The sequence below is a fragment of the Dendrobates tinctorius genome, unplaced genomic scaffold (assembly GCF_039654945.1).
Source record: "Dendrobates tinctorius isolate UK_male_01 unplaced genomic scaffold, ASM3965494v1 ptg000005l, whole genome shotgun sequence".
Taxonomy (NCBI): Eukaryota; Metazoa; Chordata; class Amphibia; order Anura; family Dendrobatidae; genus Dendrobates; species Dendrobates tinctorius.
Genome location: NW_027361673.1, coordinates 32,648,089 through 32,660,685, shown reverse-complemented (window position 1 = coordinate 32,660,685; position 12,597 = coordinate 32,648,089). Strand labels below are relative to the sequence as shown.

The window sequence follows — 12,597 nt, the reverse complement described above, 5'->3', positions numbered from 1 at the left end:
TTAGGCGACAGAGTAAAGGAGATTTTTGTGTACTCACCGTAAAATCTCTTTCTCTTAGCCTTTAATTGGGGGACACAGCTCCCACCCTGTTGCCCTTACGGGCCGTTGTTTCCTGTTGAGTTCTCATATTGTTCTTTGAGCTCGTACATAGTAGCCTTCTTATAGGCATGGTTATGTTATTTGGTTACGTTCCTCCTTATGCTTTGGCACAAAACTGGAGAAGGCTGACGCCGTCCAGGGGTGTATACTGCAGAGGAGGAGCCAAAGTTAATCTTTTTCAGATTATGCATAGTGTCGCCTCCTAGTGGACAGCAGCATAACACCCAAGGTTCTGTGTCCCCCAATTAAAGGCTAAGAGAAAGAGATTTTATGGTGAGTACACAAAAATCTCCTTTCTTTCTATTGACTCAAATAGTCTCATCAGAAATGTGTAAGACTGGTGCATGCTGAGACACTAAGTTTGTTTGAGCAAAAATATAAAAAAGTAATCTCAACAGACCCTTAAATTGACTGTGTTGCACTTGTATCTGATTTTAATATTATGAACAGCACGGTGGCTCAGTGGTTAGCACTGCAGCCTTCTAGTGCTGGGGTCCTGGGTTTAAATCCCACCAAGGACAACATCTGCAAGGAGTTTGTGTGTTCTCCCCTTGTTTGTGGGTTTCCGCTAGGTTCTCTGGTTTCTTCCCACGCTCTAATGACCTACTGATAGGGAATCTAGATTGAGTTCCAATGTTGTGTAAACAAGCTCTAAGGCTCAACATGGAGCAAAAGTGTTGGTAGGAACAACACTGCGTAAAATATGTGCATTTTTTATTTGCTTTAGTTTTCCTATATACCGTATATGCTCAAGTATAAACCGAGGCACCTAATTTTGAGAAAAAAAAAAAAACAAACCCTGGGAAAACGTATTGACTCAAGTATAAGCCTGGTATGCATTGTCCCCTCATCCCTGTCGTATGCATGGCTCCTCGTCCCTGTCCTTGTATGCATGGCTCCTTATCCCTGTCCTTGAATGCATGGCCCCCAATGAGGAAAGCATAAAAAATAATAAAAAAAAACAACACCCTCCTACTTGCCTTCTCTGCTTGCCCTTGCAGCATCCTGTTCCGGCTTCGAGCAGCTCCTGCGGCTGACCGATCATGTGTCCCCGCTCATTAAGATAATGAATATTCACCTCTCTCTACTCACCGGGAACACATGATCACTCGGTTGTAGGAGCTGCTGGAAGCCGGAACAGGATGCTGCAAGGGCGCACAGAGAAGGTAAGTAGGAGGTGCTACTCTTCCGCTCCCCCTTCCCTGCCAGCTTCTGCGACAATGACTCATGTATAAGCCAAGGGGGGCGTTTCAGCATAAAAAAGTGCTAAAAAACTCAGCAGCTTATACACGAGTATATACGGTATTTGGATGACTAGCGCACAAAAAAACAACAAAATTTGACACACTGCAGATTTTGAACGCTTTTGAGGTTCAGATCTGAAAAAAAAAAAAAAAAGTTAAGCCGTATTTGCATGAGATTTTTGAATTCTCATTCAGTTTTACTGGTATGTTAAAGTGCTGTTTATTTCCCCGCGACGACTCTTTGCATATGCGGTACATCAATGTGCCTATAGACTTTAATCCTTTTGCTGTCAGGACACTTGTCCAGCTAGAAAATTTGATTTTTTTCCCTCTGTACTTGAATATTGTCTGAAAGTAAATGTCTGCAAAAATGTGGTTAAGCATGCCACATTCACACATGTCTTTTTTTCCAATATTGCATTTAAGAGAAATATATTTTTCGTACAATTTTAGACCTTATTCTTCAGTCTGGCACTTGCAGTGTTCCCTCTCCTATCCAAAACCAATGCAGGCTTGAAATACACAGAAGACTTTTGATTTTATTGTGATTGTTCTTAATGTTGGTGTTCATTTTTTTTAAACTTCAATTTTAATAGTACTTTTTTGCTTACCGTAATAAACGTAATTTTTCTTGTGTCTGATGCACACTGGTTAACCAAGGCTTGCCTCTTTTCTAATCTGACACCTAGCTGTTCAGGGCAATAACGAAGTCTCTATGTGGGACATGGAGACTGGAGATAGAAGATTCACTTTGTGGGCCAGCAATGCTCCTCCACTCTCCGAGCTGCAGGTATGGTCCCGTTTATCTATGTGTTGGTACATCAAGCAGAAATGTCCTTGTTAAATTTCTGTTTGGTTAAAGGGGTTGTCCTCTAACCCTTTTTTACTTTTATTGTTCTTTAATGAATATAAATCACATACTGTTCTACTGATCCCCAGCTGTTTATCCAAACTGCTGCCTTAAGCCCCCGTCACACATAACGATGTCCCAGCGATCCCACCAACGATCTGACATGTTGGGATTGCTGGGACATCGTTAGGCTGATCAGTGGTGAGCTGTCACATAGACAGCCCCAGCGATCAGTACCAGCGACGCTCGTTTCTAATGTAAACGTCGGGTATCCAGGAGCCGCGACTCCTGGATACCCTCTGTTTACCTTGGAGCAGCGGCTCCTGGTTACCCGATGTTTACCTTAGAAACCAGCGTCGCTGTTCGCGCTGGCCAGCGGGAGACCAGCGATCGAAAAACGGTCCGGGACGTTCGACTATCAGCGATAACCGGCAGGGGGGGGCCGGTCGCTGATCCCCGTCACACTAGCGAGATCGCTGTGTGCGACGGGTCCTTTAGCCTCATGCTGGTCTCTTTTGTGGTCGGCATGTGAGCACTGCAACTGATCTGTGGGCGCAGTCATGTATAAAATTTATGAAGTGAGGGAACCCAGCACATAGCAAAATATGGCCCACTTTAACTGCGTTAACGTCTCATAATGTTGCATCCTATTTTCTTAGGCTAAGTTCACACTTGCATTTGGCTGATCTACGTATGGCTGCGTACTTCTTCCCTTAAGCTCCACCTACGCTCTGCCTACTTCGCATGTTGCATTTCTGTGCGTTCGGCGGGCACGTTCTAACACCGCATGCGGACGTATCCGCATACAACGCATGTCCCTGCATACCCAGTTTTAAAGATAGGGACACAGGATGCATACGGAAGTAGGCGGAGCTTAAGGGAAGAAGTACACAGCCATACTCAGACCACCCAAACGCAAGTGTGAACTTATCCTTATGCATTTTTCTCCAGTGATTCTTGTAAAGAATTAAAAATCTTATTACTTGTAGTCCTGTGTAATTTACACAACTCGACAGAGCTTTTTGAACGGAGCCAGACCACATTGATTATGTTGCCTCAGTCTTTTGCTCTTAAAGGAACCTGTACACATTGGGCAGAATTCTGGCAAAATGATTGTAATCGGGTTTCCTGACTTCCCCCTGCCAGATGATGTCGAGTGATGGAAGAAATCTGCATTTCTGATGTCTAACAATCCGTCCTTTTTATTTTCCTTGCAAATTAGTCTGAATAAGTCACATGTTAGATAGTGGATCTTTCATTAAGAACACAGGAGCGCTAAGGCAATGAGCCTGCATCTTTGCAGGCACAGACAGCGATTCATCGGTGTCTGTTAACATGTTTAACATCGAGCCGAAAGCGCATCACTAAGGCTCTGTGCACACGGTGCGGATTCTGCTGTGGATCCTCTGCTGCGGATTTGCAGCAGAAATGCAGGTGATGTACAGTACCATTGAAAGCCTATGTGGGGAAAAAAAAAAAAAAACCCGCATGTGACTTTTGTGCGGTTTTGCTGCAGTTTTCCACCTGCTGCATTCTACAAATCCGCAGGTGGAAAACCGCAGTGGAAAACTGCACAAAGAACGCAGTAAAACGGGAAGAAATCCGCAGGAAAAATGCAGGTCATTTGACCTGCGGATTTCGTAAAGTCCGCGGGAGGATCTGCACTGTGTGCACATAGCCTAACTCTGCCCATCTGTTCCTCCTGTCATATGATAGCATGGTGCCGAGGGGTTTGCATGACAACCGGGGGTGTCTGTAGGTTGTCATTGTTGATCTGCTCTGAACGCCGCCCCATGGTTGGTGTTCATAGCAGATGAGCATTTCTGTTACTCATAGCAGGGCTGAAGCCGCCTATATGCAGCACAAGTGGTTAGAAGATCACAACTTCAAGTCATCTAAGGAGACTATTGAAGCAGGCAAAAAGTAGAAGAAAAATGTTTGTTTTTCTGTTATAATTTTGTGACATTTAAAAAAAAAAAAAAAAAAAAGCTGAAATAGTTGCCTTTTTTGTCCCATTCAGAATAAAACTATAATATAAAAAATAAACTTTTGAGATTGTGCATTTCTGAACTCTGCGATACATCAAAATATAAAAAGAATTAATCTGATCGGTAAACTGCATATCGGGGGAGGGGTGGGGGGATTCAAACCACCAGAATTGCCTTTTTTTTTTTTTTTGCCGTAAAATTGAAATAAAATGTAATGGCAGGTGAGCAAAAGATCGTATTTACCACAAAATTGTATCTATAAAATCCTCAGCTTGGCGCTCAAAGTCCCTCAGCCAGATCCCGAAAACTAGACACTCTAGGTTTCAGAATTTTTTTTATTTTTAAACAAACTTTGTATCTTTCTCCTGCGCCTCATTGGGGGACACAGAGGCAGTGGGTGTTATGCTGCTTGCCACTAGGAGGACACTAAGTAAACCAGAAAAAAAGTTAGCTCCTCCCCTGCAGTATACACCCTCTCGCTGGCTGGGATTTCTCCAGTTCTTTGCTTAGTGCCTGTAGGAGGCACTTGGGTCTGGTTTCAGACCCCACCGTTTTTATTTTATATTTGGATTTTCTGTAAATTTTTATTTTTTAATTAACGGAGTGAGGGGGGCGACTGTTCCTTTCTACGTCCCGCTCTCCCCCAAACCAACAACAGGCAAGCACGTGGAGTAAACCTTCACGTACACTTTCCTGCGACGAATGGGGCTGATTCCTCTGACGATGTTTCCCTTACGGTCGGTACTACACGGATACGAGGGCTAGCGCAAAAGGAACGAAGCTCAGGAGTGCATGGAGAAAGACTCGAGCAGCACTTTCTGATGCCCTGAATCAGCCCCACAGCTCTACAACACCCTATCACAGGGTGGATCGATTGCGCAATACCCCTTTAAGACCTCCAGCTCTGCTGCATCGCCCGGAGGATGAGACCCTGCAGCTGGAAAAACGCTGAGCGCGACCTGCCTGAGCACAGGAGTGGAGGTATGGGGTCGGGTCCTTGCCCCCCGGGAGAAGCGCTGACTTGGCGTCAGCGGCGGTGCACCGGCGCCCCATTGCGGCCCCCCCGCTCTCGGCGCTTGAGTAGGCCAGAAATTTAGCCCACGGCTTTTCCGGCCTAGTAGGCCGCAATTTGAATGGCGCCGCCCCCTCCCCGCCTCCGACGCCTACCAAGGGTAGGTCAAAAATTTAGTCCCCGGCTTTTCCGGCCTACTAGGCCGCAATTTGACTAGCGCCGCCCGCGCTGTCGCCGCCCCCTCCTCTTGGCGCCTCTCACCTCTTACAAGACGCGCAATTCTAATCTTGGGGGGCCATGTCCTTTTCATGCACAGCGGCCGTTAACCCCTTCAGGAGCGCTAGGCCTGCTCTGGACAGCCGGATACCGGGTGACACCACAGGACCACCGCTATTCCTCCAGGGTGACACAGCACAGGACCATGGGTAAGCTGCATCTGCCCTCAGATTAAAGCCTAACCCCTTCCTGGCACATTTCCTCCAGCTTCAGACGGACTCTGCCTTTAACCCTTTCAGGAGCGCTATGCCTCAATCTAAGGAGGCTAAACGGGCGGTTAATAAGCACACTGCGTTTTTATACCGTGTGTACCATTTGCAAGTCTTCATTACCCAGTGGACAGACTAATCCGTTATACACGGACTGTGACCCAGCCTGCGCTCCAACGCCCCTCGCCGCGCTGCTGACGGGCCTCCTTCGGTTAGTACCCCTGAGGGGTCCGCGTCCCTCTCACGGTAGGTGAAATCTGTGACCCAGGCTATATTCTCCCTCCGGGAGGACTCTTTAAGTCAGAACCACCAGCAGGGGCCATCCTCGTTCAAGGGATGGTCAGGTCTCTGGAAAGCTGACCCATGACGCGTCCCCCAGTCACGTTCGTGCCTTAGCATCGGCACCTCTTGTCTCTCGCTCGCCTTTTTATGAGGTTCACAGCGAGCACGACTCTGAATTCGAATCTGACTTGTCAGCCCCTCAGAATCCCCCATCTGATCAGGAGTCGTTTGATTCTTTTATAGAATCAGTCAACAGGATTCTGAAGTTGGATGAGAAAAATATCCCCGCTCCAGCACACGCTATCTCATTTAAGAAAACCAAGCGTGTGCGTAGGTTGTTTACCAGCCGTCCAGAAATATAGGGACCGGCCACATAAATGGTTCTCAGGGCAACAGTCTACTCAGACTAAATACCCTATTGATAACGGACCTAATGAAGGATTGGTTACAGTCCCCTCTGGTGGACCCTCCTGTATCGCGTCTTGCTTCTAAAACGCTCCTATCTGTTTCTGAGGGTTCCTCAGTCAGAAACTCCTCCCATCGTCAAATTGACTATCTTGCCTTCTTTCGCGGCAAGTTGGGTCTCTAAGGCAATGGCTGCTTGGGCAGAAGCCTTAATTCCCTCCAGGGCACCATTCTTCCTCTGGAGGCAACCACTGTCGCCAGACAGATAATTCATGCAGCGGACACTTCTGGTGATGCCGCCAACTGCGCGGCTCAACCTGCCGCTAATGCGACCTCCATTACAAGAGCCCTATAGCTCTGCGGCTGGCGGGCGGATGCCACATCTAAAAGAGCATTGTCTTCTCCCCTTTCAAACGGGTCGTCCTTTTGGAGAGAAACTGGACCAGCTCTTTTCTGATACTACCGGAGGGAAAAGTAAATTCCTTCCTCAACACAATGGCTGTTTGGCCGTTTCGCAACCAACAGCCGACGGGTCTTCAATCTTCTTGAAACAATTCCGGTTGGTCCTCCTCTACCTTCTATTCCAGATAAGGTCGGTCCCCGTGAGGAGACAGAGGCTCCGAGGTCTCATACAGACCTTCCGCTCTTGGAAACCCAGGTCTAGAGCTTCTGGATCTAGGGGAGCCAGATCTCATAGATCTACCCAATGACTTGTTGCGGTTTCCGGCAGACACCAACAAAGTTGGCGGCCGCCTACTTCCTTCAGCCACGCTTGCCTCACAGTTGCCCACGACAAGTGGGTCAGGTAGCTGGTGTCCTCCGGATACAAGATAGAATTTTCTCCCCTCCAACTCTGTTTTTCCTTTCCTATTCCCCAAGGAAAAGACGAGCCTTCCTTCGGGCTGTTCAGGCTCTGATAAGGGACAGAGTCATCATTACGGGTTCTCATCACGAGAGGTTCATGGGTTTTTATTCAAACCTTTTTTTTTTTTTTTTTTTTTGTGGTTCCCAAAAAGGACGGGACGATCCGACTTATTCTGGACCCCAAACTGTTAAATCAGTTTGTCAAAGTACGGCGACTCCGAATGGAATCCCTCCGGTCAGTTGTCACTTCCATGGAAAAAGGAAAAGTTCCTAGCATCCATCGACATCAAGAACGCTTATGTTCACATTCTGGATCTGCCCATCTCACCAGCAGTTCATGCGTTTTTGCAATTCACGAGCAACACTTCCAGTTCGTTGCCTTGCCTGTCGGGGACTCTCCAACGCCCCCAGTCTTTAGTAAGGTCATGGCGGCTGTCATGGCCATTTTCCACTCTCGGCAAGTGGCGGTGTTACCGTATCTGGACGACCTGCTCATCAAGTGCCCGTCCCTTCCAGCCTGCGAGGAATCCGTGGATATAACAGTAATACACTTTCTCGCCTGGGCTGGAACATAAATTTCGAAAAGTCTTTCCCACAACCGGCTCAGCAGATGTCCTTTTTAGGAATGATCTTGGACTCTTCCTGCGAGTTGGTCATTCTCCCTCCAGAAAGGCCCCATGCCTTACTACAGGCAGCGTGGACTCTTTAACCACCGGTTTCTGACTCTATTCTTTTCAGCATGGGAGTTCTCGGAAAGATGGTGGCAGCGATGGAAGCAGTTCCATTTGCATAGTTCCACCTCCGTTCCTTGCTGTTGGCTTGGAGCAAGAATCCGTTCTCCCTGGATTGTCGGATCCTTCTGTCCCTCCGGGTCAAGCAAGCCCTCAGGTGGTGGACACTGAGGTCCTCCCTGAATCAAGGAAAGTGTTTTCTCCCAGTAAAATGGTTGGTAGTAACCACCGACGCAAATCTTCTCGATTTGGGGTGCGGTCTTTTGTCACCACACGGCACAAGGGTCGCTGGTTGACTCAAGAGTCTCGTCTCCCCATTAACATTTTAGAAATACGAGCGATCAGATTAGCTCTACGGAGTTTACACCATCTCCTCGCAGATCACCCCATCAGGATCCAATCCAACAACGCCACGGCTGTAGCGTATATCAACCACCAGGGATGTATCCGTAGCAGGATGGCCATGCATGAAGTGAGTCCCATCCTCCTTTGGGCCAAGCAGAAAATTGCACAGCAGATTTTCTCAGTCACCAAGGCATTGCCTCGGGAGAGTGGTCTCTTCATCTGGAAGTCTTTCAGCAGATTTGTCATTGTTGAGGGACTCTGGATATGGATCTCATGGCCTCAAGTCTAAACAACAAGGTTCCTTGGTTCATTGCCTGATCGTGCGATCCATGCGCCATCGGACCGGACGCCCTAGTTCTGCCATAGCACCGATTCCCGTACATCCCCCCCCCCCCCCCCCCCTTTCCTTGCTTCCGAGGGTCATCAAGAATATCAGAACGGAGGGAGTACCGGTGATCCTAGTCGCTCCACATTGGCCGCACCGAGCATGGTATGCAGAACTAATACAACTGGTCGCCGACATCTCCTGGCGACTTCCAGATCGCATAGATCTACTTCGCAGGGCCTGAGTTTCCACCAGAACTCTGGGGTCCTGTCTTTGTCGGCGTGACCGTTGAATCCTGGTTTTTACCACAGGCTCAGTTCTCACACGACGTGATTTCCACCATGATTAGTGCTAGGAAGCCATTGTCCATGTGCATCTATCACCGCACCTGGAAAACCTTCTCTTCGCGGTGCAAGGATCATGGTCGATCACCTCTGGTGTTTTGTCATTTCGGCCATATTGGAATTCCTTCAATCTGAATTAAAATCAAGCCTCGCGCTTAGCTCGCTCAAGGGCCAAATCTCGGCCTTGTCAGTATCTTTCCATCGCATAATTGCCACCAAACTTCAGGTCAAGACGTTCATTCAGGGAGTTTCCCATGTTGCGCCTCCTTATAGAAGGCCATTGGGATTATGGGACCTTAACCTGGTTCTCGGGGCTTTACAGGAGGCTCCTTTCGAACCGCTGCAGGACGTGTCACTGTCCGTCCTCTCTTGGAGGTGGTCTTCTACTGGCAATTACGTCAATCAGACGAGTTTCGGAATTGGCAGCCCTGTCCTGCCGTTCTCTGTTCCTGAATTTTTATCAAGAAAAGGTAGATCTCAGGACGTCTCCGTCTGTCCTTCCTGCCCAAGGTCATATTCTCTCTCCATCTCGACGAGGAAATTGTTTTGCCTTCCTTCTTTGTCTGACGCCAGTCCATCGCATTCAGAAGGCCCTCCACACCATGGATGTGGTTAGGGCTCTGAGACGGTATATCTCACGGACAGCTCCCTTCCATAAGTCACATGCACTGTTCATGCTTCCAGAGGGGCATAGGAAGGTCTAGCTGTGTCAAAAGCGTGCTAGCCAAGTGGATTTGCTTGGCGACTCATGAATCCTACTGTGTCAGGAACGCGCATGTCCCAGCGGGGATTAAGGCGCATTCTACCCGGTCAGTGGGCGCCTCTTCGGCCATTCGGCACCAGGCCTCGACACAACAGGTTGGCAAGGCTGCGACTTGGTCCAGTCTGCATACTTTTTACAAAACCTTACCAAGTTCATTCTCGGGCCTGTCCACAAGGCTGCGACTTGGTCCAGCCTGCACACCTTTACAAACATTGCCTAATTCATTCTCAGGCCTCTGCGGATGCAACTCTCGGCAGACGTAATCGGCAGTACCTCAGTGGTACATGGGGTATTAGCAGATGTATGCTCCCCACCCAGGGACTGCTTTAGGACGTCCCACTGTCTGTGACCCCAATGAGGCGTAGGAGAAATAGGGATTTTTGTGTACTCTGTAAATCCTTTTCTCTGAGCCAATCATTGGGGGACACAGCACCCACCCTGTTTAGCCTCTTGGCTCACTGTAGCATTCTTAGGCTTTGACTTGGTTATGGTTATTGTCGACTGTTCATGCTCCTACTGCTTTTTTCACCGAACTGGAGAAATCCCAGCCAGCGAGAGGGTGTATACTGCAGGGGAGGAGCTAACTTTTTTTTCTGGTTTACTTAGTGTCCTCCCAGTGGCAGCAGCATAACACCCACTGACTCTATGTCCCCAAAAGATTTTATGGTGAGTACACAAAAATCCCTATTTTTTTTACCACTTGCATATAAAAAATATGTATTTGGTATCAGTGAATTTGTAATGACCTGGAGCATCATAATGGAAGGTCAGTTTTAGCATTTAGTGAACATGGTAAAAAAGAAAAAAAATCCAAAAAATTGTGGAATTGCATTTTTTTTTTGCAATTTTATTGCACTTGGATTTTTTTTTTCCCCCATCCTTCAGTACATTATATGGTAAAATTAGGTGTCATTCAAAAGTGCAACGCTTCCCGCAATAAACAAGTGCTACAACACTGCTATATTGACGGAAATATAAAACAAGTTATGGCTGTGGAAAGAAGGGAGCAAAAAAGGAAAATGGCCCAGGGGGTGAAAGGCTTAAATAAAAATACAGTGAGGTACAATGAAATATATGATCATTCTCTTCATATATCGATTTTGGTTTGTGCGATTTCCATAGTGCATGTAGTATTTTATAGTTTTACTATAGACTCATCATCATCATTATAGTGACACCCCCCCTCCTTTTTTTACAGCCTTCACCACACAGTGTTAATGGAATTTACTGCAGTCCAGCTGATGGCAACCCCATATTATTGACTGCGGGGTCTGATATGAAAATAAGGTACATGTATTTCTAGTTAGTGGTTTTTTTTTTTTTTTTTTGTCTTTTCAAAAAAGAAACCTGCCAGCAACCAAGCTATCCTTTTAATCGGTATAAAAGCGCCGACCTGACACTGTGTAGGTTACTATGCACAATCCTTCTGAGAGATTCCCTTTAAGGAATTTCCTAGTATGCTCTCGCTATTGGTATAGCTTCCTTAAGCAGCTGAAGTCTCCAAACATAACACAGCCAGGGTTTAATACGTTCCGTATGCTGATTTCTGTAGTCAAAGATTATTTTAACAAATTGTACTTATCATACACTGAGCGACTACTAGATAGTTTCCTGCAACTAGGATAGTGATGTTTCTTCATGTACTTTAGAATTTGTAATACTGATCTGTATCATGTGTTTTATTTTTTATTTTTTTAACTCTTTAGATTTTGGAACCTGGCCTGTCCAAAGAGATCATATATAATCGCCGGAGGCAATAACACTCAGCCACCTGTGTCCTATTTCAGTAAGATTATCGAGGGCACAGAAGTTGTCCAGGTAACATGTCATTTTCTTGTAACATGCAATGTTGGGGTATTTGCAGTGACAGACGATAGAATTAAAATCTAGTTTGATAACTTTTGTGTTCCCTCCCCTCCTAATCTGCTGTGGAAATATTGGCTTCTAATGTTTAGGGTGACAAATATTATAATTTGCCCTTAAGAGGACTTTAGCAAAGATTCTTCGCTGGGGTCGGTTACTTTTGTTCCTTTTGATATTGCCCAATCCTAAGGAGGCTCCGTCATACAGTGGGGGAGACTCAATCTTCCCTAGAGCAGGTTTCTCAGATTTTTCCTTGTGATCTAGTATGACTGATTTGGTTTGTCCTTCTAGCGCGATATCTCGGCCAGTTCTTGCTGCCATTGCCACTTCGGGAGGAGAGCTGCACTGTAATGTCATTACATACCGTCACAATCAATCCATCACGGGTATCAGGAAATAATGCACTGGTATCATTATCCAGAAATAATGCTATCAGTGCATAGATTCAGAGCAGTGTGTGTAGCATATTGTAGCTCTTCTTTCCCAGTGCTGTATTTCAGGGGAGAGCAGCACTCTGGTTAATGATGTAATGACCCAGACAGGATAGAGGGGAGCATCGAGGAACAGTTTGTCACATGGAATTACAAGGGTTCTTAAGACCATAAAACTGCTCTATCTCATCTCTGTAGCATATGAGGGCAAGGGCAAAAAAAATTTATTTCCTGGAGTACCCCTTTAAATATTTAAAAATATTTTTTTTTTTTTTTTTTTTTTTTTTTAATACCTACTCATCAACTTTCCTTATCCTGATACTTTTATGGTCAAACAAAATTCGAATTTTGCCAAATGTTGCTTTTTATTTATCTTTTTCTTGATGCATCGTAAGATTTTGAGTTTTCACTTTACTGTGTCTTTTCGACTTTTTCAAGCATTTTCATCTATCGGTGTTGAAAAGTCACAAAATTCCTTTAAAGACAAAAATAAAAAAATAAAGAACCTTTTTTTTTTTTTTTTTTTTTTTTTTTTTTTTTTTTTTTTTTGCGTTGATATCATGAAC

General features: G+C 46.0%; 1 protein-coding gene across 1 annotated transcript in view; it reads left to right on the top strand.

Annotated features, from left to right (window-relative positions):
* PIK3R4 (phosphoinositide-3-kinase regulatory subunit 4) overlaps nucleotides 1–12,597 on the top strand; it is an 88,263-nt gene that overhangs the window by 60,977 nt on the left and 14,689 nt on the right. The window contains exons 17-19 of the mRNA XM_073569308.1: nucleotides 2,033–2,133; nucleotides 10,936–11,024; nucleotides 11,444–11,555. Of these exons, the coding sequence (XP_073425409.1) occupies nucleotides 2,033–2,133; nucleotides 10,936–11,024; nucleotides 11,444–11,555 (302 nt within the window). The remainder of the gene's footprint in view (nucleotides 1–2,032; nucleotides 2,134–10,935; nucleotides 11,025–11,443; nucleotides 11,556–12,597) is intronic.